This window comes from Rattus norvegicus, chromosome 1 (genome assembly GCF_036323735.1).
Source record: "Rattus norvegicus strain BN/NHsdMcwi chromosome 1, GRCr8, whole genome shotgun sequence".
Classification (NCBI taxonomy): domain Eukaryota; kingdom Metazoa; phylum Chordata; class Mammalia; order Rodentia; family Muridae; genus Rattus; species Rattus norvegicus.
The window spans coordinates 145,150,230-145,176,574 of NC_086019.1; the positions used below are offsets into that span (position 1 = coordinate 145,150,230).

Below are 26,345 nucleotides of genomic sequence, written 5' to 3' on the forward strand. Positions count from 1 at the left end.
AGTCAGGCACGGTTGCAACCACTCATGGTGCAAGCTACTCAGGAAGCTGAAACAGAAGAATAACTTGTGCTCACAAGATTGAGACTGGTCTGGACAGTACAGTGGGAGAAAGAAAGAGAAGAGAAGGCATTGGAAAGAGAGGTCACTGTGCTCATAGATAGCACCAGGAAACCAGGAATGTTAAACATTCAGGGTTGTCTTTACAAGGAAAAGGATGAGTGACCTGGTGTTTGCCCAAAAGGCTGGGACCAGAAGTGGCTAATAGCCTAGGTGATCCTTGCACTTTCTGTAGAGCCAAGCCCTACCCACCTCCTACAAGGATGACTACGGATACTACTTAAAAGCCTGGGTGACTTTTGTGTTATCTGTATGGCCAGGGGCTCCCCTAATTCTCCAGAACCAAGACCAGAGGAAGCTAATAACACAAAGGTCCTCTCTAGCCTATCCACAGGGCCTCCCAAAGGCCCTTACGACAACACAAGTAGCCTATCTTTAAAACTCACCTTCTTGGAAGAAGTGATAAGTACTTTGAGAAGAGTTTTGATGTAATGATGCCTCCTTGTGCACATGCAATCGTGTTACACCAGGAAACATTTTTTCCCAATTGTACTGTACTTAAAATATGCCAAAACCAAACTGTCTGGTGTCAGTTTGTTTGGTCAGACTCTAGAAATTTGAACCAACACTGGCTAATGAGTCATGATGAACCAGATTTCCTTCTTGCCTCAAACAGCTTGATACTCTGCTGCCCCTGACATTTGCAGAGATCCCACAAGAAGGGAGGGGAGCAGAAGAGAAGAAAATAGAGCAGAACAGATTGAGGTAAAAAAAAAGAAATTCTCTCCTGGGTCAAAAGTCTAGCCAGCGGGGACATAAATCTCACTCAGCTGGAACTGCAAACCAATGCTCAGGCTGGAGTTGTGGCTCTATGACAGCCCTTGCCTAGTGCATGAGGTCACTTCTAGCCTCAGCACCAAAGAGGAGGAGAGAAATGTTCACGTCCCACCCCCCCATGCTATGCCACATACCCAGTATAGTAAGAGAACAATTCTAAAAATTTCCACGGTAATTTTAAATCATAAAACGCAATATTCATTCTATCTATCTATCTATCTATCTATCTATCTATCTATCTATCTATCTATCTATCTATCTATCCATCTATCAGAAAGCTTCCCAGATATGTAGCTAGGAAGTAGAGAATGTGTCTAGGTTCTGTAAGTCAATTCTCAGCACAAAATAAAAAGTGAGAAAGCATTTGAAGAATCCTGTAAAGCCAGAAGTGAATCCTGTCATCTCCTTCCTATGAACTATATTGAAAACCATTATCAGACCCTTACTTTTAAATTCTTAATCATGTCAAACAGCAAAAATGACTATCGATTCCCTGACATCAAGCAATTCCTTGGATAACCTAGGTTATGTAAGTGCAGCGTGTAAGTCTAAGAGAATGGATGGCTTAGACAAAGTTGTCTATAAAGCTTTCCTTACTTCCTTCGAATAAACTCCACTGGCGCTGACGAGAAGCCAAGGGCACTCTTGGCCTTCTGATGTTTGTTAGACTGTTTCAAAGTTTCACACGTGCTGCTTATTTTTGATTTTAGAGATAAAATTCTTTAATCATGTGGAATCAAACTATAATTTAGTCCAAGATCAGAGAGGCAGATAACACTCATCACCTGCTGTAGTATGTTCGTTTCATTTTTGTTTAATGTTAAAACTTTAATTTCGCAGTGGGTAATCCTCTCTCATTTATGCAATTCTTACTGCTCTTCTGGCCTCATAGTTTCTGACCTGTATAGTGTGTTTCATATAAAACTTCTTATAGACCCACTGCTCTTTCTCATATTTGAGCTGTTCTCTCTTAAGAAGAGAATTTATTCTCCCAGATCAACTATGTTTTGTTAGGCAACTCCTTTACCAAACACATGGGACTTCTGAAAGGAATTTTCTGAGATAGTCATGGTAATTTGGAAAGCTAACATCCCTATCAAAGTGTGATTCAAGCCAAAGTTCTCTAGATAGTACTATTTGCTGGACATTTCAGAGTTTAATTCTACTCTACTACAATAATATCCAACATAAATAAATAATTTACTGCGATATAGTAAAATATATACTTGCATGTTATTTACTCAATATAACTTCACTTTTCAAACTTGTAGCATCTCGCGTTTCCGTGCTGTGGCAGTACCTGTGTGAGCTGCACCATGTTGGTCATTATGTTCACAATGTGAGCACTAAGTGTTTACATCACTGTACAACTGTCACTTTTCATTTCTGAAACTGAATGCTTTTTATTTTATCAGCGTTTAGGTGAGAATAATCTCAAATTCACATTTTAAGCAGCAGCAGCAGACATTCTTTCGCTAGTTCCAATAGGTGCTTCTCTTCACCCTAAGGTTTACAGGCACAAGGAGCCAGGGATGCTACAATTCCTGTGATGTACAGAACAGACTCCTATAACCAAGAGTCCCCACATTCATGAAAGGAAATTGTTTGTTACTATAAGTTATAATCATATTTTATTTAAAAACCAAAGACATTTAAGTACAATTTTACTGACTTCCACAAAAGGCAAGGACCATATAAACTCCTACAGTTACTGTTGTCATTGGTAATGTGTGTAAATTCACACACACAACTTTCTAACCATACGTGTGTTTGTTCTATGTGAAGATACAGATGCCCCTCTCTACCTTAGACTTAAATCCTACCAACAACTCATCCTACAAAAAAAAAAAGATCACTTGGAGTTCGGTGACTTGGCCAAGGCTGCCTTACAATAGCTGTTTCACCTGGGCCCATCAGATCCAGCCCAGAGCAGTTTCTTGCCCCTCCCTTATCTTTTCTGCTTTTGTAGGAAAATCTGACATAGGAAGGCAGAGCTTCAAGAATTTCAGCTTGCCTGGGAACATGCAACTAAAATTTCTGGCAGAAAATGTCTAAAAAGCTGAGTAATGAGTTCCAAATAGCTTTCAGCCAGTAGATAAATAAGTTCAGATATGGAAAAATGAATACAAAGGACTGACTGAACTTTTATCAAATATTGAAATGTAAGTCATAAACATGTGCATTCTTTGTAGCTAGCACACGAGTGTATAGAGAGACTGTGTACTTCCGTTCGCCTGCTAGTGTATCACTTAAAGTCTAGACACCAAAGTACTAATTTTACTATCAGCTTCAATATTTCTCTTTAAATTTTTATTATCAACTGTTTTTATTTCTCCTTTGTATTACAAATATGCCATTTATCCCCTAAACTGTTGACACTATGAATTTCAAGTCAGTAAAGGGGGTACAAAATATTTACTACAGAAAAACTGAGTTTTCAAGAGCTATATATTAATGTACATCCAGAACTAGTGGGAAAGGCCTCTTCCTTTCTGATTATATAGGGCTCTAATTTATGACTGCAGTAATCACCAGCAAAACTCAGTAAAACTGGTAATATTTCTAGTTGGATTTTTAATTTCTCTTCAATAGTCTGCCATGGTTAGACAAATGCTAACAATTTAATCTATCAATATTATCACCAGTACAAAGGTAGAGTTTTATCAAAGGTACCGCCGGCCCACCAAGTCTCACTGCCTAGTGGAACCACTGTTTCCTGTGGTCTCCTACTGGGGTGAGCTCTATCACAGACCGACTTCTTGATTCTCCAAACACATACTATTTGTTCTCTCTGTTCCATTAAGGCAGAGTGGGTATGCGGAACTTCCTCCACATGGGAGGCTCGGCTAGAATGTGTCCTGTTCCACTCTTATCTGAACTTTGCTTCCGTCAGTAATTAACCACATGGCATTCTCCTCCTTCAGTGCTCAAGGAAACGCTGTTCCTCGAATGGTGGATAAAAACTCACCTGTAAAAACTTTGTGAATGGACAGTTCTTTGATAACTTAATTCTTCCCAGGGTAATTGGTCTACTCAGGCTTTCTTCTTCGGTCAATTTTGATAATTTATATTTGCCTATAAAATGATCCATTCCATCAAGATGTTCAATTTATTAGCATAGAGTAAACCCAGAACGAAAGTAAAAATTTCAGCATACGATAGTCGCATTTTGATTTCTAAATATGAATTTAAAGAACTGCTTCTAGGATGGCTTGCTTTGTTAGTCTTTTAAGGAAAACAGTTGTGAATTGATCGGTTTTCCTACTTTTAATGCACGACTTTCTTCACTCGCCTATTTATCTTCTCTTGGGCTCTGTGTTCACTTCTTCTCACTTGGATCGGCTGTCCTACTCTTATTTACTACAAACCGTTATTTCTCCTTTGTGTGCAGCTTTGGCCTCATCCTGTATTAAGCAAACTATAAAATACGTGTTAACTACCTCTCAAAAGGATAAAGACCAACCACTAACTGTCCCCTCTATCCCACGCCACCACACCCACACTCCAACAGACAGATACCTGATCCGATCGCTCGTCCCACTGTAACCCCAGCGGCTCTCTACTTGCTGGAACCTATTGATACAGCATTCCTTTCCTCTGAGGCAGCATCGCGGCCGGTCAATGTACTCGACTCGGGGTTTAGGATTGACGGTAAAATGAAGAAAGAGGTTTACCACTTCACGATCTGACAGAATTCCAGATTGAGCAGGACCTGGAAAAATAGAAAATAAACTTAGCATTTAAAATTTTAGCATACATTTGAAGTTTTGGCCAATCCCTTTGAGGCTAACCTGAAAGAATGTGTTAAGATAAGTGAAGGCTTAGATGGAATGCTACCATAACAAAAAGGATCTTTCTGTCCACTACCCTGAGGACCACAGACTTCTGTTCACCAAAAGAATCAATCTCTCTGTTGGTAAATCAACTAACTCCAAGGTCAGACAGGTGCCTGTGGCCTTCCATTTCCCAGTCAATACTTGTCGGAGACTATAATCTGAACAAGGGACATTGCAGCCCAGAATGACAGGGAAGAATGCTTTGTTACTGGGGTTTAGAAGTGAGCAGAAGGTGAGAACTATGGTTGGGAAAGCTGTGCAAACAGACAACCACATACAGTACAATTTCCCAGTTCACTGTGTCTTATTAGAGTACTTCACAGAATTAATGCTGCTCCCCCACAAAGAGGGCAGGAGATCCATTGCAAAGCAAGTAGAAGCAGAAGAGACTTCAAAATACTACAGTTTTGGATTAGGAAGCCTACTGATTTTAAAACAATTTTTTTTAAACTTTCAGTCTGAGAGCCAGGTGCGGTGGCACATGCCTGTAATCCAGGAACTTCGTGTGTAGAGGCAGCTGAATTTCTGTAAGCTCGGGATCAGCACAGTCCACATAGCAATTTCCTCATCACAGAGGTTACACAGTGGGACCCTGACTCAAGTAATTTTTTTTTTTTTTTTTGGTTCTTTTTTTCGGAGCTGGGGACCGAACCCAGGGCTTTGCGCTTCCTAGGCAAGCTCTCTACCACTGAGCTAAATCCCCAACCCTCAAGTAAGTTTTAAAAAAGAAATCACATACAAAGTGACAAAATCTATTGCTCAGCACACATGATGCAAGCTTTATTACTTGTAATCTGTGGATAAGGAAAGAGTATAAAGCAAACAAACAGAGGGCAGAGAGGGAAAGAGGGAGAGAAGGAAGGTCATGAGAAACAGAACAGTACCTATGAATGATGAAATAAAGGAGGAAGATGAGTTTCCTCCAGAGGAATTAACATTTTAAGGATAAGGGCTGAGGAGACTCCTTATTTTGCAAAGTTGAATCCCCAGCACCCATATAAAAAGCCATGCACAGTCCAAGTAAGAGGCTCTTCCAAAAACCTGTCAATACCCAATGTGGACAGTTCCTAAGGAACAACACCATGACTGACCTCTGGCTTCTACATACTATGCAGTGCATCGCACCACACACACTTCTTAAGGTTTAAAATGCATGATAATTCAAAAGCCTGTTGCAAGAGGATTTTCCTTCATTGAAAAAAAAAAGGAAGTTTTCACTGGGCATCGGTGGTGCCACATTTTTGATCCCAGCTCTCAGGAGGCAGAGGCAGGCAGATCTCTGAGTCTGAGGCCAGCCTGGTCTACACTGGTTGAGTTCCAGGACAGCCAGGGCTTCAGAGAGAGAAACCCTGTCTCGGGGGAAAAAAAGAAATCCAAACAAAACAAAACAGAAAAACCAAAACCAAAACCAAAAAAGAAAGTCTTCATGTAATGAAAAACATGTAACCGCTTCAAGAAGGTAAAGTAGCGTTCACTAAGATAGAGAGAGAGGTAAATCACTAAGAGAGAGAGCGGTAAATCACTGAGAGAGGTAAATCACTAAGATAGAGAGAGAGGTACATCAAAGAACTCAGATACACCGAATAGACCATCAACAACCCCCTAGAAAGCAAACCTAACACAAGTACCAGAGGAAAGGTGTGCATCCTTCTAAACATGAGCCTGGCTGGTGGGAACAACTGCAGCAAAGGAAACAGGGCTGCATCTAAATAGTAAATGAGAAGCTGCCAAGCTCAAGCTCTAGAACCAGAAACATAGCCTTGAAAAGTGAAAGCAGGAGGAGAAGCTTACAGAGGAACAGAGGGGAAGAGGAGTTTTGAGGGACTCTGATGGCCTAATACCTACTGTGGAAAATACTAATTGTTTAGCTTGACAGAAATGATCCTAGACAGAGCACAGCAGTCATCAGAAAGGATGAATTTACAGGTAATCTAAATGATTAATGGTTTTTAAGATGACAACATCTTATAGGCTTTAAAATATATGAAGGAACAAAATACATGAAATGCACCAAACACTGAAGATAATACAGAAAAGTCTTTTGTACTGCATAGGACAGTTTAATTTGAAATTTTTATTTTTTAAGATTTAATTTTAAAATATCATAAGGATTTGTATATTAAGTAACATACCAAAAGAATAGTAAAAAATACTCAATTTCTCATTAAAATTACTAATTTTCTTTTGCTTTGCTAAAAATTACTAAAAATTTGCTAAAAATTACTTTGCTAAAATTACTATTTTATTTTGCTAACAAAATAATAAAAGAATGTTTAATAAGTAAGTAAGAGAACAAAATACCAGAAAAGAGAATAAACAAACAAACAAACAAAAATCCATCACAAAACCACACGGAGTCAACATAGGAACATGAAGCAAGATGGCAAGTCGTGCGTACAGGGCTCTTCCATGTCCTCAGATGTACCACGCCAATGGTGGTGTTCTCAGAACTGCTAGCTTAAAAGACGACAGTTTACAAAGACATGACTGGCATGCAAAGATAGTGAAAATCTAATTAAAATGGGGAAAATAAAGAATACAGCTCTGGAAAGATGGCTTAGTAAGGAACAGCATGTGCGTGCTCTTGTAGAGACCCAGTCTGGTTTCCAGCCCCCACACGGGCAGCTCACGACTGCCATGCCACCAGCTCCAAGGGGAGCCAAGACCGCTGGCCTTGGACGCCTGCTCTATTATGCACACCACTTCTCAGACACATACAACCGAAAGAGACAAAAATAAATCTAGAAAATGTAGAATACAAAAACGCTTTTTAAAAAGGTTGTAAAACTACGTTAGTGTCAAAGATGTAAGGTAAGCTTTACTAGATTTAGAATGGGGTATAAAATAAAGGAGGATAAATCCAATAAAAGAAATATAAAATCTAATGTACCTAATGATAACGATCTTTTTTTTTTTTTTCCTTTTCTTTTTTTCGGAGCTGGGGACCGAACCCAGGGCCTTGAGCTTGCTAGGCAAGTGCTCTACCACTGAGCTAAATCCCCAACCCCTAATGATACGATCTTAAAGAAAAAGATTATGGAACAAAGTGGGGACATATTTTCAACTAAAACCAAACCCTCCAACCGCTCTCCTAGGACCTAACAGGGCAGTGGAAAACAGTAGCTATGTTGAGCAATATTTTTAGAATATGTATTTTGTAGACACATAATTAATCAAGTTGTTAAGCAAGAGTTTTCTGTACTCAGCAATTTAAAATACATTCACTTTATATACATCAGTATTTATTAAGACTGGACATGTACATAAAACGAGTCAACAAATTTCAAAGAACTGAGATAACAGATGTCCTGACTCTACCAGAAAAGAAAATAAAAATAAAACCTCAAAATCTCACATATTTGAAAGCATACACCTATAACCACAGTTCTAATGAGGAAAAGAACTCTACTACACAATTAGAACTGTCTTTTGTTGCTGTGGGTTAAACCCAAAAACCATGCAAATGCTGAGAAAGTACTCCGGGCTGTAAGAGGAATAAACGTTTCCCTCCCCAAGTTGCTTTTGATCATGGTCTTTAATTACGGTGAGAGAAAGCAAACTCCAACCATAAAGAGTGTTAAGAGAAGAATGTTATGTGAACAGTCAGACTGAACTTAATTGTCTTAACTTGTTAGTGTGGACTTAACCACTTTGGGAAACTGACAGGAGAGACCAATGCTAAAATATCAATTCTCTACTTAGTAGTTCTCTAATTCTCTACTTATATATGCCCAATAAAAATATGTATACTGTATACCAATGACAAGTATATGAATGTACTTTTAAATTTTCATTATTTTATTCTCCATGTATGATTGTTTTACCTGTATCATGTACGTTCCTGGTACCCAAAGAGCCCAGAAGGAGGTATTAGGACCCCTGCTTGTGAACTGCTATACACCAGAAACTAGTTATACACCAGAAACTGAACATCAGGCCTCTCTCCTTTTAATCAGAAGTAGCAACCATAAAGACCAAAAAGATTCATTCCTATAACCTTGGGCAAGACACTTAATCTTCTCTAGTTTACTCATTCTATAAAATGTGGATGTTGCCTTGAACAGCTCTTATGAGAATTAAATGAAATTACACACAAATATGTTTATTCTGTAACTAGCATTTGGTAAGTCGTAGCTTACTTTTATTTTTTGCTCTGGAAATACTTTCAAATTAGTGAAGTTACAGCCTTACCTGCTGCAAATTCCTCAATTGTCATCAGTGGGAACCGGATTAAGGAAAGTGCTTTTCCTAGAACTTTCTGCTTGTTTCCAAATGTCACAGGCAATTGTTGTCTCTGACACTCTGCTTCTGCCCAGCGTACAATAGCTCCAAAAAGTCGACTTTCTCGGATACTCAGTGTGTCTCTTTCTAGAACTGCACAGAGTGTATCTACAGAGGAAAAGACAATAATAAAGAATATTTTGTTCCTTAACAAAGTACTATTTATATTAAGTGTTGAAATCTCAGCTTAAAACATAACACACACACAACACACACACAACACTCTCTCTCTCTCTCTCTCTCTCTCTCTCTCTCTCTCTCTCTCTCTCTCTCCAGATTAGATACTTAAGACTAATATAACCCAGTGACAGAAAGTAACCAGGATAAAAACAACAAACTCTTTGTAAGAGAGACTGGAAGAAAAAGACCAAAGACTAAGCTGAGGCTCTGCAAGGGAGTAGGCAGGAGCAGCTGCCGACTGGCACGCACTGAAGGAGTAGCATCTGCTGGGGGAGTACATTTCTTATGGACACAGCGAGACAACAACAGCAGACTAGAGAGCAGACACGATCAGGAGCTGGACACAGTCAATGGAAATCTGGCCTGGCAACACAGGCTGTGGGGACAGAGAAGCCTCATGCAGAAACTCTCCACCAGAGCTCTGAAGTGACTAGCCTGGAAGGAATCAGCCCCACCGTGCCTGGGTGAGAGGAACACAGAAACTAGCAAGTGTGCTGCTGAACTTGCTGCGGTTTCCTTGTGCAGGTAGGAGGTTATAGGACAAAGGTAACTAATCCCAGGGGGTTAGGCCTTCCATAGCCCTGGGCCTCAATCACAGGCAACTCTGAGCATGGAAGAACTAATTCCCCCATACACCAGAGACAAGCTGTACCTACTGTAACTAAGTGGTGAAGTATATATAATAGAGTGAGTCTCTGCAAGGCTGTCACTCTCACCTTATCTATTCAACAGAGAACTTCAAGTTATAACTAGAGCACTAAGGCAACTAAGTAAATAAAGATCCAGGGGATTCAAACTGGGAAAGAAGGCAAAGTATTGCTATTCACAGAAGATATGATAGAATACATAAATGACCCCAAAAATTCTACCAGGGAACTCCTATAGCTGATAAACACCTTCAGCAAAGTGACTGGATAGAAAATTAACTAAAAGAAAAAAAAAATCAGTAGTTCTCTTACATATAAAAGGCAACTGGCTGAGAAAGAAATGGGGGAAATAACACCCTTCACAATAGCCACAAATAATAGAAAATACCTTGGGGTAACTAACCAAGCAAGTGAAAGACCTGTGTAATAAAAATTTAAGTCTTTGAAGAAGGAAATTGAAGAAGATACCAGAGGATGGAAAGATCTCCCATGCTCATGCATTGGGGGAATCAACATAATAAAAATGGCCATTCTACCAAAAGCAACATACAGATTCAATGCAATCCCCATCAAAATTCCAACACAATACTTTACAGACCTTGAAAGAACAATACTCAAATTCAGATGGAAAAACAAAACAAAACAAAACAACAGGATGGCCTATATAATAAAAGAATATCCTGAGGTATTGTAATCCCAGATGTACTAAAGAGCTATCGTAATAAAAACTGCATGGGACTAGCAATAAAAAAGACAGGTTGATCAATGGAATCAAATTGAAGATCCAGATATAAATCCACACACCCATGAACACCTGTTATTTTTATAAAGAAGCCAGACATATAAAATGGGGGAAAAAGCATTTTCAACAAATGGTGTTGTATAACTAGATCTCATATATAAAAGAATGCAAATAGGCCTATATCTATCACCCTGCACGAAACTGAAGTGTATTAAAGACGTCGACATAAAACCAGAAAACACTGAACCTGACAGAGAAAATGGAGACTAGCCTTGAATGTACTGGCACAGGAGACAACTTCCTGAACAGAACACCAATAGCACAGACACTAAGACTGACAATTAATAAATGGGACCTCATGAAATTGAAAAGGACAATGTTAACAGGACAAAACAGCAGCCTACAGAATAGGCAAAGATCTTTACCAACTCTCCATCTAACAGTGGGCTAATATCCAAAATTATAAACAACTCAAGAAACTAGACATCAACAAACTAAATAATCCAATCAAAAATGGGGTACAGGTCAAACAGAATTCTCAACAGAGGGATTTCAAATAGCTGAGAAACACTTAAAAGAAATGCTTAATATCCTTAGCCCTCAGGGAAAGGCAATCAAAACAACTGCAATTCTCCCTTACAGAATGGCGGAGATCAAAAACACAGGTGATGGCTCATGTGGGCAAGGATGTGGAGCAAAGGAACACTCCTTCATTGCTGACAGGAGGGCAAACTTGTACAGTCACGTTGGAAATCAATACAGCATTTTCTCAGAAAGTCAGGAATCAATCAACCCCCAGACCCACTTCTGGGCATATGCCCAAAGGATGCTCCATCCTATCACAAAGACACTGGCCAACTATGTTCACAGCAGCTTTATTCAATACAGACAGAAACTGGAAACAACTTAGATGTTCCTGAGCCAAAGAATGGATTAAAAAAAAAAAAGTGGTGCATTTACTCAACGGAGTATTATTCAACTGTTTAAAAAATGACATCGTGAGTGAAATTTACAGGAAAATAGATGCAGATAGAACAACAACAACAACAACTCATTCCAAGTGAGGTAATCCAGACCAGAAAGGACAAACATACTATGCGCTCACTTATACTAGCTGTAAAGGATAACCATGCTAAAATCCAAGACCCAGAGAGGCTAAGTAACAAGGAGGGCATTGGGGAGTGCGGTGGGGGAGGCACAGATACACATACAGATACACAAGCAAGGGTCTTTCCAGGAAGAAGAACCACAAGAGACTTCCTGGGTGGACGGGGGACAGACAGGTGGGATGGGATCAGGGAGGGGTGGGAATGTAGGGAGACAGTACTGGGAGAGATGACTGGAATTGTAGTCATTTCAGGAGCCAGGTAGAAACCTAGTGTAATGGAATGACTCCTAGTAAGGGGACCTGGAGCCTGAACCAGCCACCATCTGTAACCAGGCAAGGCCTCCAGTGGAGGGATTGGCATAGCAACCTCCAACCTACTTTATGATGCCTGCATGACATGCTGACACTGAAGCCTAGCATAAAAGACCAGCAACTTATAGGAGCAGATGCAGGGTCCCCCAGTCATTAGCTCCATTAGGTGGAGCTCAGGGAATACTTTAGAGAATAGGGAGGAAGAACCAGAGGAACCACAGGGGTCAGGGATACCTCAAGAACCACAGAATCAACTGGCTGGGAACTCAAGTGGGCCAGATATCAGGAAGCCTGTAGGGGTCCAACCTAGGTCATGCACATATATGTTATGACTGTGTAACCTAGTGTTCTTGTGAGATTCCTAACAGTGAAAATGATGGCAGTCTCTGACTCTTCTGGATGTCTTTGGAACCCTTTTCCTCCTGGGTTGCCTTGTCCAGCCTTGACATGAATGAGAACATGTGCCTGGTCTTATCACATAGCTCATTATGCCATACTTGGTTGATGTCTCTGGGAGCTCTGCTCTTTTCTGAGGGGAAATGAAGGGGAAGATGAAACTGGGGAAAGGGGGAGGTGGGAACAGAGAATGAGAAGAGGGGAAGGAGGGGGAATTGCAGTCAGGATGCAATATATAAGAAAATAAGTAAAAAGGAAAGTTTTTTTTTTTTTTTAAAGGAAGGAAGGAAGAAAAGAAAAAAGAAATTCTGTAGAGAAACTAAGTAGAAATTATGGAAATCCATGCATATACAGTCATCCAATTAGACAAGATGGATGAAGCAAAGAAGTGCAGGCCAACAGGAGCTGGATGTAGATCTCTCCGGAGAGACACAGCCAGAATACAGCAAATACAGAGGCGTATGCCAGCAGCAAACCACTGAATTGAGAATAGGACCCCCGTTGAAGGAATCAGAGAAAGAACTGGAAGAGCTTGAAGGGGCTAGAGACCCCATAGGTACAACAATGCCAAGCAACCAGAGCTTCCAGGGACTAAGCCACTACCTAAAGACTAAACATGGACTGACCCTGGACTCTGACCTCATAGGTAGCAATAAATATCCTAGTAAGAGCACCAGTGTAAGGGGAAGCCCTGGGTCCTGCTAAGACTGAACCCCCAGTGAACGTGATTGTTGGGGGGAGGGCGGCAAGGGGGGGAGGGGAACACCCTAAAGAAGGGGAGGGGGGGAGGGGGATGTTTGCCTGGAAACCGGGAAAGGGAATAACACTCGAAATGTATATAAGAAATACCCAAGTTAATAAAAAAAAAAAAAAAAAGAAATTCTGGAAATGAGCTAACTAAATAAAAAGATGTGGAAAGCATCTTTAGAAGACAAGAAAATATCAAGAATGGAGGTCCAGGTGGAGACAATAATACATCCTGATATATAGGAAAAAAAATGAGCAAAGCTTCCAAGAACTCTAGGATGTAACAACAGAGTGTAAGCCAGCCAGCAGGATGATGCAACATAAAGCAGACTTAGACGGAAATCACACAATTATCCCAACGGATAGAGGAAAGCTTCTTGACAAAGTTCAATAGCCCTCATGATAAAAGTCCTGAAGAAAACATAATAGAAGAAACACTTTTCACCATAACAAAGGCTGTACATGACAAGCCGATAGACATTATACCAAGTTGGAAACCACTAAGCTATTTCCTCTGCACCCTAGATTGAGACAGGGGTGCTGACTATCCCCACTCTTAGTCAGTCAATACAGGGCTCAAAGTCTATAGAAAAAAGATAAGAATCTAAGTAAGAAAGGAAGAAGTCCTTCCTCAGATAAGGACATGATCCTGCACTTAAAAGGCCCTCAAGACTCCATCAGAAAATCCTTAGGCTGAAAAACTGCCCACAATTAGACGGTTACTTACCAACGTAAACAATCAGTAGCTTTTCTTTTAAACTGTGTGTGTGTGTGCCGCATGTATCCCAGCACATGTGTGGGGAAAGACAATACTTAAGGGTGTCAGCTCCATCCTTCTACCATAGGGTGGCAGTCTAAAGTCAGCTTGTCTATACGTAAATAATGAGTATGTCAAGAGAGAAATGAGAAAAGACATTTCATTCACAATAGCTGTATAAAAAGGAATAAATGAAAACTTTAAAAACTAAAGGAAAAAGACACAAGAAAATGGTATTTCCATGATCAAAGATAGGCTGAATTGATACTATGAAAACATTACTGGACATAATCTACATATTCAGTATGAGCTCCACCCAAGCTACAATGACATTCTTCATAGAACTAGCACAACCAATCTAAAATGCTCATGGAAGCACAGAAGTCCCCATATTAGACAAAGTGATCCTGAGTAGAAAGATTTATGCTGGAATTCTAGTTACCTGTTTAAAAAAATGTATTTGCAGGAAAATGAATGGGACTGGCAATCGCCTTAAATGAGACAAACTGAACTCTGAATGCACAATATAGCATACTCTCTTATGTGATCCTAAATTCTCTGGGCATGCACGTGTATAACTAGAAAGGGGGGGGGCTGGGGATTTAGCTCAGTGGTAGAGCGCTTACCTAGGAAGCGCAAGGCCCTGGGTTCGGTCCCCAGCTCCGAAAAAAAGAACCAAAAAAAAAAAAAAAAAAAAAAAAAAAAAAGAAAGGGGACCTTGGAGTGGTAACAACAGACCTCAGGGGAGGAGAAAAGAGAAGGCAATGGAATGCATGTGCCATGGAAGCAGAAGAGGGCTTGGTGGGGACGAGCAGCAAGAGGAGTAAGGGGACAGGCTTTGGTGGGAAGGGAACAAGGAAGGGCTACCATAATAACACCCAGTACTTTGTATTAGTCAACTAATAAAAATTATTGGCTTTATCTTTAAAATACTAGAAACACTAAAGGAATTAAATAAACACACACATATTTTTTTTAAAACTGTCAAAAAATAAATAAAAAGTATTCTTAAAACAAACTATATATGGCAAACAGGTAACTTATCACTTAGAACTCCTGATATAGCCATGCCATTTATTAAGCATGTTTAGATAGCTAGAAAATTAATAGTAAGCAACAAATAGGCATCAAAGTTACTCACAAAGACTAGTGAAGATTACAAATACAATCCACTCAGCAAATATTTATTCTGGTTCTTTTTTTTTTTTTTTTTTTTTTTGGAGCTGGGGATCGAACCCAGGGCCTTGCACTTGCTAGGCAAGCGCTCTACCACTGAGCTAAATCCCCAACCCCAACAAATATTTATTCTGAAGCATTCACTGTTGCTAGGTACTCTGTGCACAGATAAATCACTGAACAAAAGTTAAGTCCTTGCTATCACAGAATTTACATTCTAATGAGAAGAGGCTCAATTAACAAAAGTTATGTTAGACGACACTTGTAAAATAGCAAGAGAGGAGGAGGAGTCAGAAGTTTTGGTTGGAGGGTCTGTAGAAGTCTCTGTTTCCAAGGCTTGCTGCCTTACATTTTAAATTTAATTAAAAACATGCTATATTTATACATAGCAGAACTCAACTAAAGCATTACACATGAGTAATAAATCACTCAGAAATAAATATAAAATTATTTTAAAAAATATATTCTGAAGTCTATACATTCACAACTACAAGTCAAATATTTGCTTATCGAAGGAGGGTAACATTGATATCAGTCCTTAGAGCAAATAGGGGTTCAACAATATGTTAATAATTGGTTAAATAAAAGTTCCTTTTAAAAGTTACATCGAGTTACTATTTCTTTTTTTTTTTTTTTGGGGGTTCTGTTTTTTGGAGCTGGGGACTGAACCGAGGGCCTTGTGTTTCCTAGGTAAGCGCACTACCACTGAGCTAAATCCCCAGCCCCGAGTTACTATTTCTTATGCGGATGGTGTGCAAGTGGTAATATGGGACTCAAAGGACCAACAGTGGGAGCAGGCCTTTTAGCGTCTGAGTTCTGGGCTAGCCCTCGGGTCATCACTCCACCTTTCCTCATCCCAGCGATTCCCCAGGATTTGTTTTTTAACATCAAATGTCTTTATTTTCATTTTCATTGAGCAAATTAGTTTGAACTAAGGCTCTATGTTGTTTTTCACAACTCAAGTGAAAATTAACCTACTTTATTATTTAAGTATATACAATGAGGGGCTGGAGCGATGGCTCAGAGGTTGATGGCTCAGAGGTTACGGGCACTGGCTGCTATTCCAGAGGATCTGGGTTTAATTTCCAGCAACCACATGGCAACTAACAACTGTCTGTAACTCTAGTTCCAGAGGATATGACATCCTCACACAGACATGTATGCAAGCAAAATACCAATGCATATAAAATAAAACTAGATAAATTTTAAAAATACACAGTGATCTCAGCATGGTGGCTAGCTTCTATAATCTCAGTCTCCAAATGCAGAGGCAGGAGAATCACAAGTTCAAGGCCAGTCTGGACTACAGAGTGAGGCCCTGTCTCAAAAAATAAACAAACAATATTTAATCTCTTCAACCAAAAACAAATCTCTTATCTAATTCAGTAATAACTTTGAGTTAAAAATAAACTTAAATCCTGGTATATGATATACACCACATCACTCTGTTCTTGGCACAGTGAGAATTTTTTTTGTTATTTTTAAAATTTTGTGTGTATGCTTGTATGTATGCATATGTCACAGTGCACAGCCAGAGGACAGCTTACGGGAGCTGGTTCTCTGCTTCTACTGTATGGGCTCTGGGGCTCCAACTCCAGATATCAGGTTCAACAGCAAGCACTTTTTCCCTGCTGAGCTATCTTGCTGGCCCAAATTCATTTTGTTATCTCCATGTTACAAAGAATCTTTCTCCTAAAGCAAAAAAAAAAAAAAAAAAAAAAAAAAAAAAAAAAGCGAAAGCATCTCTCTTCCTCTAGAACACATGCTCAAACCCTAAAAAGGGGGGGGGGGTTCCCCTATCTTCTTAGCTACTACACTTTCTCTAGAATTCCCAAGTTCAACAAGTACATGCCAGGCAAACTGGCCTACGGTGTGGAAATAGGTGGAGGAATACATAAATCCTTCTGCAGGCTTCTATTGTTCTATCTTGACATCTATTGGCTAAAAAAAGTATAGCTGAGCCTACAATGATAAAAACACAAAAGATTATGAGTCATAAACACAATACAACACGGTGTGTTAAACAAACCAGCAAATCGACTCAGCTAAGCACCCACACTTTAAGATTCCTAGGCGCGGGGCTGGGGATTTAGCTCAGTGGTAGAGCGCTTACCTAGGAAGCGCAAGGCCCTGGGTTCGGTCCCCAGCTCCGAAAAAAAGAACCAAAAAAAAAAAAAAAAGATTCCTAGGCTCTTAGATTTCATCCCAAGGATGAAAATTATAAAAGCTATTTATAAAAATATTTACAGTTGCCACATGTAAAGCACTCAGACACAGGTAGTGTGAGTTCAGGAGTAGATGAAAAACAATGGAGCATTTGACAGCTTAACAAGAAACAATCAAGATTAAACAATGTTTCATTAGCAGCTCAACTACCACCAGCCCTTGCCCTTCAGTAAATCACAAAGTGTAAACTCCTCCCAGGGCACTGCGCAATGAACAGGTAAGCTGACAATGGAATGTTATTCCAGCTACAAAAGAGAAGTGCTCCACCGCTGGAAAAGGGTGAGCGTCAGTTCTTACACAACTCACTGCAGTGGTGTAAGCTGAGCTAAGTTATGTTTTAAAAGATCATCCCGGCTTCCTGACTGAAAACTACACACACGCAGAGACAGCATGTTATCGTAGCTGGTCAGGGTATTAACTTAACGCATACTGTGTTCTGCTGTCTTCTGTGCTGCAAATACAGTGGGGTAAAGAAGACAAGCCTCTGCCTTAAAGGGGTATACAGTCTAGGAGGAAAGCAGGCAAACAACACTTAAGACACCTAGTTAAGACTCTCAAGTACGATAAATATGAAAAAATAAACTAGAGTGAAGGAACAGGGATCTTATTTAGTTATTAGATTAAGTAGGTCTAAGATAGTCTATCGCAGTCTAGTTAACCTGTGAGCTGAGTAGTTAAAAACAGGTAGCCATATAAATATTCAAGGTAAAGGGAGTCTGGTCAGAATGAGCAACAAATAGAAAGGCTTGAACGATAATGACTCCTGTCGGGTGTAAATGGAACAGGAATGCTGAGAGGCAGGAGACTGGCCGGTTGTGCTGAGTTTGAGCTGTTAATTACAATTGCGTTCTATCTTGACTTAGGAAGTAACTAGTCTGTTCATCCTAGCTTGCCGTGAAGTCAGGTGGATCATGTGACTGAGCTCTGGACAATGAAATAAGGATGCTATTTCTTTTAGCCCCAAGTGTCTTATAATATGTGGATATTTTCCCTCCCATCTGCTACCAAGATAAGGCAGTAATCAGGCCAGAGGGCTACCTGCTGATGACATGCTCTGTGGACCATGGATACAAAATGACCTTGTTTTTGTGTTTGAACCAGACAGCACTTGGGGGTTTGTTACTACAGCCAAGCCTAACCTCGGCCGCACACAGGGCCTGACCTTCTAGGAGTTATGAAAAATTGAACTATATTCTTCCTACAGTGGAAACGGAAGTAATACAATTTGATTTTTTCAGTTAAGTCATCCCAATGTGAAAGAACGCTCATATGGTAGCAGCAGATAAGGAATGGTCATTTGTAGGATTTGTTTGCAAAGTGAAGTCATGGGTACCTACTGGTGAGACTGCATGTGGGGCTAATGAAAAAGAATAATCAAGACTAAGTTCTGGGGTTTAAGTTTCAGCAATCAGATCTAAAATATATATTTAAATTCCTGTTGTAAATAAGAAGAATACAAAAATTTTAGAGCATCAGACTTTTTTTTTTTTTTTTTTGGTTCTTTTTTCCGGAGCTGGGGACCGAACCCAGGGCCTTGCGCTTCCTAGGCAAGCGCTCTACCACTGAGCTAAATCCCCAGCCCTGGAAGTTAACATTTCTCTTTTGACTGTTTTGTACAAAATGCCTTTTTAAAAAAACCTACAAATGAAGCAGGCAACATATATATGAATTTCAATCCCTAAAGAAAGGGACTGAAGACACCTAATTCTAGTTCACCATAAAAAGATAAAGTATGGACATTTGTTCTCTCTTCTCTTGCAGAACAAAGTTCAAATCCTAAGCCTGTCAACTTCCTGGTCCTCTAGCATCTGGAACAATCAGTCGGCTCTTCTCTGCCACCTACTTCCTGTGATTCCCCGTCTCTAAAGCCTAATGCTGTTGTTTTAACTACTCAGGACCTTGTTTCCTGTGGTGCTGAGAAGGGAAACGGCCTCCTCATGCATGTCCTGCAAGCACTCAACTAAGCCATACCCAGTCCAAGTACCATCCATTGCTAATGGCTCACACCAGACCTCTTTTGTCATAATTTCCTGACCCAACCCCGATTTAAGGTAATGTCTCTAGTTTTTCATAGTAATCAAGTAATTAGTTTCCACAGATCAGATACTGACTTAGAATGGCTAAAGTTACCTTTACGTGCTAGCTAATCTAACATGGTAAGTCTTAATGTTCCCATATTCTGTTCCTTGGCATCTCTAACTAGCAGCTACTTAACAAGACAATCACATTTCATTCTTCTTTTTATTTGCTCTAGGACCCTAGGGCAATCCCAGGAAGATGGTGGACAATCTTAGTTGTTTGGTACTTTTTGGGACACACCGAGGTAGTGAGGATTGTCAAGAGTACCTCACTAAGATGGAAAGAAGTACCACTCCTTAAGGAGGCAGACGGACCTTCAATCATTTGGAGAGAACACCCACTTACACATAGTCCAACAGGACAGTGTTTTCTTCCAAGGTAAACATTTTGATCACTGGGAACTCACCGATGTCAATATCAGTAAAGCCTTCCGCACTTATTGCATCCACTGTGCTTTTGTCTATGGTGTCTAGACAAAGACTGGCCAGCTGAGGCTCATCGAACAACCGCGCCTAGACCAACAAATAAACAGTCATCTTACTTTCAGTTACTTTACCTCAGACTGTGCACAAAGTTGATACTGTATACAGCTGCAATTGCTAATTATGCAAAATACTGACAATGAGAAACGGAAGGCTAAGGAACACTAATGTTTCACGGGATCAACCAATCTTGTTATTTTTATATGCATATACATTACAACCTACTTTTTTATGTATTACTTAGTCTGATCCTTAACAAACTCTCTAGGTAAAGCACATCAAGCAGTTCAGTGGTGTACACTTATTTATCTAAGGTCATCTAGTTAGATATGCTACCGTCTAGTACTTACAACTTTAGTCTTACCATCCCTGGAAACTAGTACATCAACTAAAGAGATCACAAATTCTTAAAAAACATTTCCTGTAGAAATGGGAGCTGTATAAGAATTTTAGAGCTCCAGGTACCCAACTAATTAACTATACCAGAAATGACACCCATAACCTGACATGACTGATGTCTTCACTTAATTTTAAATAAAATTCTCTTCTTAAAGGTTTATTTATTTTTATGAGTGTTTTAATGCATGTAGGTATGTATACTGTATGTATTGTACTGTGTGTGTCTGTACAGAACACAGAGAGTGCGAGCACTGGATTCCCTGAACTGGAGTTACGAAGTTTGAGACCATTTACATCTGACTGTAGGTCCTCTATGAGAACAGCGAATACTCTCTAACTGCTGAGCCATCTCTTTAGTCACAGTAAAATTAATTTTAAAGGATTCAATCATTTTCTGTGTATGTGTGTGCACATATGTACACTACATGTGAGCATACGTATGTGGGTATATGCCCATTTATGTGCACACAGAGGCCAGAAGAAGATGTCCAGGGTTTTCCTTTATCACTATTCACCATATTTTTGTGAAACAGGGTCCCTTTCTGAAGCTCATAGCTGGCTGGCTATTACCTGTCTCTGCCCATCAATGCTGATGTGACTTTCATGTGAATGTTAAGAGATTTGAATACATGTTCTCTTGATTTTACTACAAGCACTTCACTGAGTCGTTTCTCCAACCCAGATTGAGCAATTCAGATACAACTGAACAAATGTTCTTCTTGGAGCACACATTGAGCTTGTTTATATTAATTTGCTTTACCAATCTAATGTTAGCTTTAAGTAATAAAAAGTATTAATATTAACTATTTTATGTAATTCTCCCATAAAATTTAGAATTTAAAGGAACACACACACACACAGAGACATACACACCTCCAGATTACATACCTAAAAATTACCTACTCTATCTGTTCATTCTTTCCCTCCATACAAACCTATATTTTGTAGGGAGAGCAAATATACCCATTAGTAGGGGTGGGCCAGGAAAGTAAGTTGCATATATTATGAATTTTTAAATTTCCTACGAATGAGGATAGTCTCCCATAACTTTACTAGTTTGGTAAGTACAAAATTAATACAATATTTCTTAGGGTTTTTTTTTTTTTGGCTGATTTCAGTTTTGTAACTTTGACCTGGTCCTATTTTTGTAACATTTTCCTTCTAGTACAGGATCCAGTCTATAACCAGAATTCATTCTTAAAGAAATCTAGTGCATTTTTATAAAGTGAAAGATCTATCAAACAGATTTTTGTTTTGTTTTTTTAAGACAGGATTTCTCTGTGTAGTCAGTCCCAGCTGTCCTGGAACTCACTCTGAAGACATGCCAACCTCAAACGCATAGAAATCTGCCTGCCTCTGCCTTCCAAGTGCTGGGTCTAAAAGTGTGTGCCACCCTGCCCAGCTTATGTTCAGCTTCTATGTACTATTTTTACCTATATTTACTTACCTGAGTTAGCAGCATAAAGGCATTGTCCGCCCTAAGGTGTTTGGTGAGAAAGTCTACGCAATGTGCTTCCAAGGCAGGGACTGCATATTTCTTCGCAGTATAAAGAGTGGTCATAACGGTTTCTGGACCAATTTGAACTTCATCTGAATACAAAAACCTGAAAGCAATTAAAAATTTAAATAGACAATCAGCATTGTTTTAGACAAGCAATCCATCAGAATTAAACTTTAATGAGCAAACAACAAAAGAAAAAGCCCTGAAATTTGCATCTGGGTAAGAGGCACCTGCACAGACATCTGATCTTTACCCCTCAGAGGTACAAAGTGTTTCCATTTTCAGAAGGGTAAGAGGTGCTCAAGAGACAGGCATACAAATATAGGTCCCTAAGTCAAACCTTGGGCTCCAAGTAGCACTTCACAGCTGCTTACAAGAATAGTGGTTCACTAATGTCTCCCTCATCAAAGGACATTCACTTGAGGAAATCTACAGTTAGCTAAAGTCACAGCTCTAAATGTTAAAAGATTCATTTATGTCTTGTTATCAGAACCTTCTTTAAAACCTTTCAGAGCAATTCCAAAATTAGCACAATGACCACAGATTAGTGTGCTTTAGAGGAATAAAACAATTAAATAATCCAGTTGACCTGTATGCACAGGTTCCATATCAATGGACTCAATAAATGTCTATCAACACTACATGTGAGGAGAAAAAGAAAGAAATTCTGTGGGTCTGAACCAGTGCTATCATTTATCTGGTATGTGGTTTTAAGCATATTATCATGGTTTACTCTCCACAGAGGAAAATAACAGTATCTGTAATGTTGCAGTGAGAATGAACACAAGTTAAAACATAAAACATTTTCAATGGAGCCCAACAAAAACTAACGAGTAAATGTTAGCTGCTTACTAATATATGATCTACTTTTCTTTTGTATTTTGGAATATTTCTTTCTTTCTCTGTGGCTTTGTTTGTTTGTTTGGTTGGTTGGTTTTTTGAGATAGGGTTTCTCTGTGTAGCCCTGGCTGTCCTGGAACTCATGTCATAGACCAAGCCAGGATTAAAGGAGTGCATCATAACTGGCAGAGTATTTCTTTTCCTTTGCTTATAGCCCTACCTTTCTCCCTAGCAATCACATTCAAATTCCTAAAAACTCCTGCCTTATTCTTGACTATTCCTTTTTCCTCCCTTCACAACTTTATGTCTTAGTTTCATGGATACAAAACCTCTTTTCGTTTCCAAGACACGCAGTAAAAACTTTAAGTCTTCTTTTCCCTCAAGTCTGTGCTTCCATGAAATCTTTTGTTCTGTTTGTCTTGTCATTCACATTCTGATTTTCTGTGTGTCAAGTGGTCAATATCTCCAAGTTCAGTAGTTAGTAGCTGGTCTGTTTCCAGGTAAATACATGTTGAAAATGCAAAGGCTAGGTTGTGAGTTCTGGGTATGTAGAAGCTGATGACCAGCACCTTGGTTGAGATCAAGGGCCCCTCATGTCATTATGACAGCTTTAACTAGAGGTTCTAAAATCATACCAGCAGTTCTATTTGTTGCCAGGCAGTCTGCTCAGATTTACAGAGGAACCTTCAGCTGTCATAAGCACTTGGCTGAGGGACAGTCTTTGCAACCTCATGGAGCCTTTACATTAATTTGTGTTTTAGGCATTAGGCTCCCCCTTCCCCCACTTCTTTACTACCGGTTTGTAGGGGGTGGGGTTCTACCAGAACAGTTCCTGGCTCCACCAGGCTCCTTCTGTGGTTTGGATTATGGGCCCCACGTTTAGCCAGTCTCATTTTATCCACACAACTTCTAAATACATTGTCTATTTTCTATACATTGGCCATTCCAAACCCTCTCCCTTTCTTGTAACAGGCATACTGTCTTTCATGTTTATTAACAATCATTTTAGATGAGGGAGATGGAGGACAAGGACACAAAGCTAAGGTACACGGTTCTATGTGAATCTATGTTTGGGAGCTCCAATTTAGGCTGGCCTCAAACATCTGGGAAGACATTCCAGGTACAAAAAAGAATTGTGTTTTAGATGATTCTGTATGTGATCTTTCACATTCGAACTGAATTTAATAAAAATTCCACTTCAGTGATAAGCTTTAGCTCATATCGAGGAGCACAGTCGTTCTTACAGTAGAGTCGTCTGTCTAAAGCCACTGCTCGGCACACTGTCCATTCTGACAGTAGCCCTTCTCTATACAGACAACTCAGCTGGGACGTTCGGTTTCATTACTGCTCTCAGCAGTAGAGTACAGATCTCCTATGTAGTTTATTTATTTTTAAATCTAGCAACATCACGAACTGTAACTGATCAAGCAAATTTCCTACTTTTACATTTGTTGCTAAGACAATTACAAATGAAATTGCAATTTCAGCTTGATCACAACATACTATTTTTTGCATTAACCTTACTTGGTGCTATTTTAGTTTTTATCCTTAGATTTCTTGTAAGATGCTTTAAATTATTTTTGAGAATGCAAGTTAAAAAGTAAATGCTGGACTACAAACAATAAAAAAGGGAATTTTCCCCTATAGAACAAAAGTTCTAGACAAAGTATGCGCACATTTAAGTTTTAATGAGTACACATATTAACATTCTAGGCAAAAGTTTCTAAGTAACATCAATGTGGTGGAGGTGTATTTTAATTTTTTCCATTTCTTTCTTCTTTTGTTTTTTGTTTGTGTTGTTTGCTTTTGAGACAAGTTTTCTCTGTGTAGCCTTGGCTGTCTTGGAACTCTCTCTCTGTAGACCAGGCTGGCCTTGAACTCAGAAATTTGCCTGCCTCTGCTACCTAAGTGCTGGGATTAAAGGCATGCACCATCACTACTGCCTGGCTGGTATTCTTATTTCTAATAAAAGCTTACTAAAAATTCAAGAATCATCTCATTCATATTTCATTTACATATGTCCTCTGAAATATATTTAATCAGGATTTCTTTTTATTCAAAGATCTGTTTATAAAATATTATGTATACAAGGCTGAGTGAGTTTTTGTACTTGCATGCAAGAGCCTGCAAAGGCCTGAAGACCTAACCTAGGAAGGTTCCCTGGAATGGAGTTTCAGGCAGTTGTGATCTGTCCTGGGTGCTGAGAATCAAATCTTGTTGCCTACAAGAGCAGTAAGTACTCTCAATCACGCAACTATCTCTCTAGCCCCCAATTAGAATTTTATTTTATTAAGAAAAACTAAGGGGTTTGGGGATTTAGCCCTGTGGTAGAGCGCTTGCCTAGCAAGTGCAAGGCCCTGGGTTCGGTCCCCAGCTCCAAAAAAAAAAAAAAAAAAAGAAAGAAAAACTAAGAAAATATAACTAAAACATAAACATGACATTACCACAATTCCTTGCACTTGAATTTTAACTATATGTGATATTAGCATGATCTCACAGTATGCATGAAGGTAAAATACTCTAGGGAATTGGCTCTCCCCTTCCACCTCCATGTGCTCAGCTCAGACTGCCAGGCCTGCACAGCAGGCACCATAATGTAACAGGCTCAACTCTGGATTCTGAAGAGACAACTGAAGTTCTCAGACACAACCTTTAAGGACAGGAACACAAAACACAGAGAAATGCCAACAAAGTATTTCTGTTTCTTTCTCTCCACCCCAAAGATGGTCTCCAACAAGATAAAATCCAAGGCTATATTTAATACAACTTAAGAAATTTTTAAGATAGGGTCTTCTGTAGCTGTTTCAGGTTTGACTTTCTGATTCTCAAGCCTCCACCTCCCAAATGCTGGGGTACACCCGTGTGCCTCCACACCTGACTAAAAGAATGTTATGCACGTGTGTTCTTGTGTGGGTGCATATATGTGGTGGGTGGGTGTGGAGGCCAACCTCTGGAATAATATCCATCTCCTCTGAAGGCAGAGTCTTAGTGGTCTGGAACTCACTAATTAAACCAGACAGGCCAGGGAGGTCCAGGGTTCCTCCTAAATTAGTCTTACCAGCACTGGGACTCTAAGTACATGCTTACCACATCTGGCATTTTGATGCAAGCTCTGGGAACCAAATTCAGGCCTGCAGCCCTGAATTAAACTAATTTTGAAAGGATAGAATGAAAAATTGATCTTAGATCAAGTTTAGAAAAAACAGTTGGTGGGGCAGGTGCAAAAAAGATCCTATGTTTACCAATGATCCATTTTATTCAAAAACATTTTTGAGGGACTATGTATATCATCAGGCACTGGGGTAGATAACAGAGCTACAAGAGAGTAAGATAGCTTTGTCCATAATAAGTTTACATGAATGCCCAAAAGTAGTGCCATAAGATCAGAAGTATCAACCAGACACTGAGATAGAATAATCACTTAAGAAGCCCACATTAAGTCATGCCTTGTAATATTAACACTGTTATATAGATCTTTGCTGGCTTACGTGATTCCCGTTCATTATTAGTCAGCAAAATGCAGCAGCGCAAACGCATCAGTTTAGCCTACACTTTAAGAACACCTGGAAGCTCCTATTTTTGTTCAAGAAATCAAGCTTGCTGAAATGACCTCAAAGTACTTGAAAATCATCCAGAATCTGAGTCAAACCCTCCATATGACCACAGCCCAAGATGTTATCCGAAATCAATTCCTGAAACCTTAAATATATGCCAAAATTGGGTGATCCCATCAACCCACACG

At 39.5% G+C, this 26,345-nt stretch overlaps 1 protein-coding gene across 2 annotated transcripts in view; it reads right to left on the bottom strand.

Annotated features, from left to right (window-relative positions):
* Btbd1 (BTB domain containing 1) overlaps positions 1–26,345 on the bottom strand; it is a 39,848-nt gene that overhangs the window by 6,424 nt on the left and 7,079 nt on the right. The window contains exons 2-6 of one of the 2 annotated variants that reach the window (XR_010064711.1): positions 21,710–21,866; positions 19,788–19,893; positions 8,922–9,119; positions 4,414–4,606; positions 3,863–3,969 (exon numbers count right to left, since the gene is read on the bottom strand). Coding sequence is in view for 1 of the 2 variants with exons in the window: in NM_001011932.1 (NP_001011932.1) it covers positions 4,414–4,606; positions 8,922–9,119; positions 19,788–19,893; positions 21,710–21,866 (654 nt within the window). In the remaining variant the exon portion in view is untranslated. The remainder of the gene's footprint in view (positions 1–3,862; positions 3,970–4,413; positions 4,607–8,921; positions 9,120–19,787; positions 19,894–21,709; positions 21,867–26,345) is intronic. The other variant, NM_001011932.1, reaches the window with a different exon arrangement.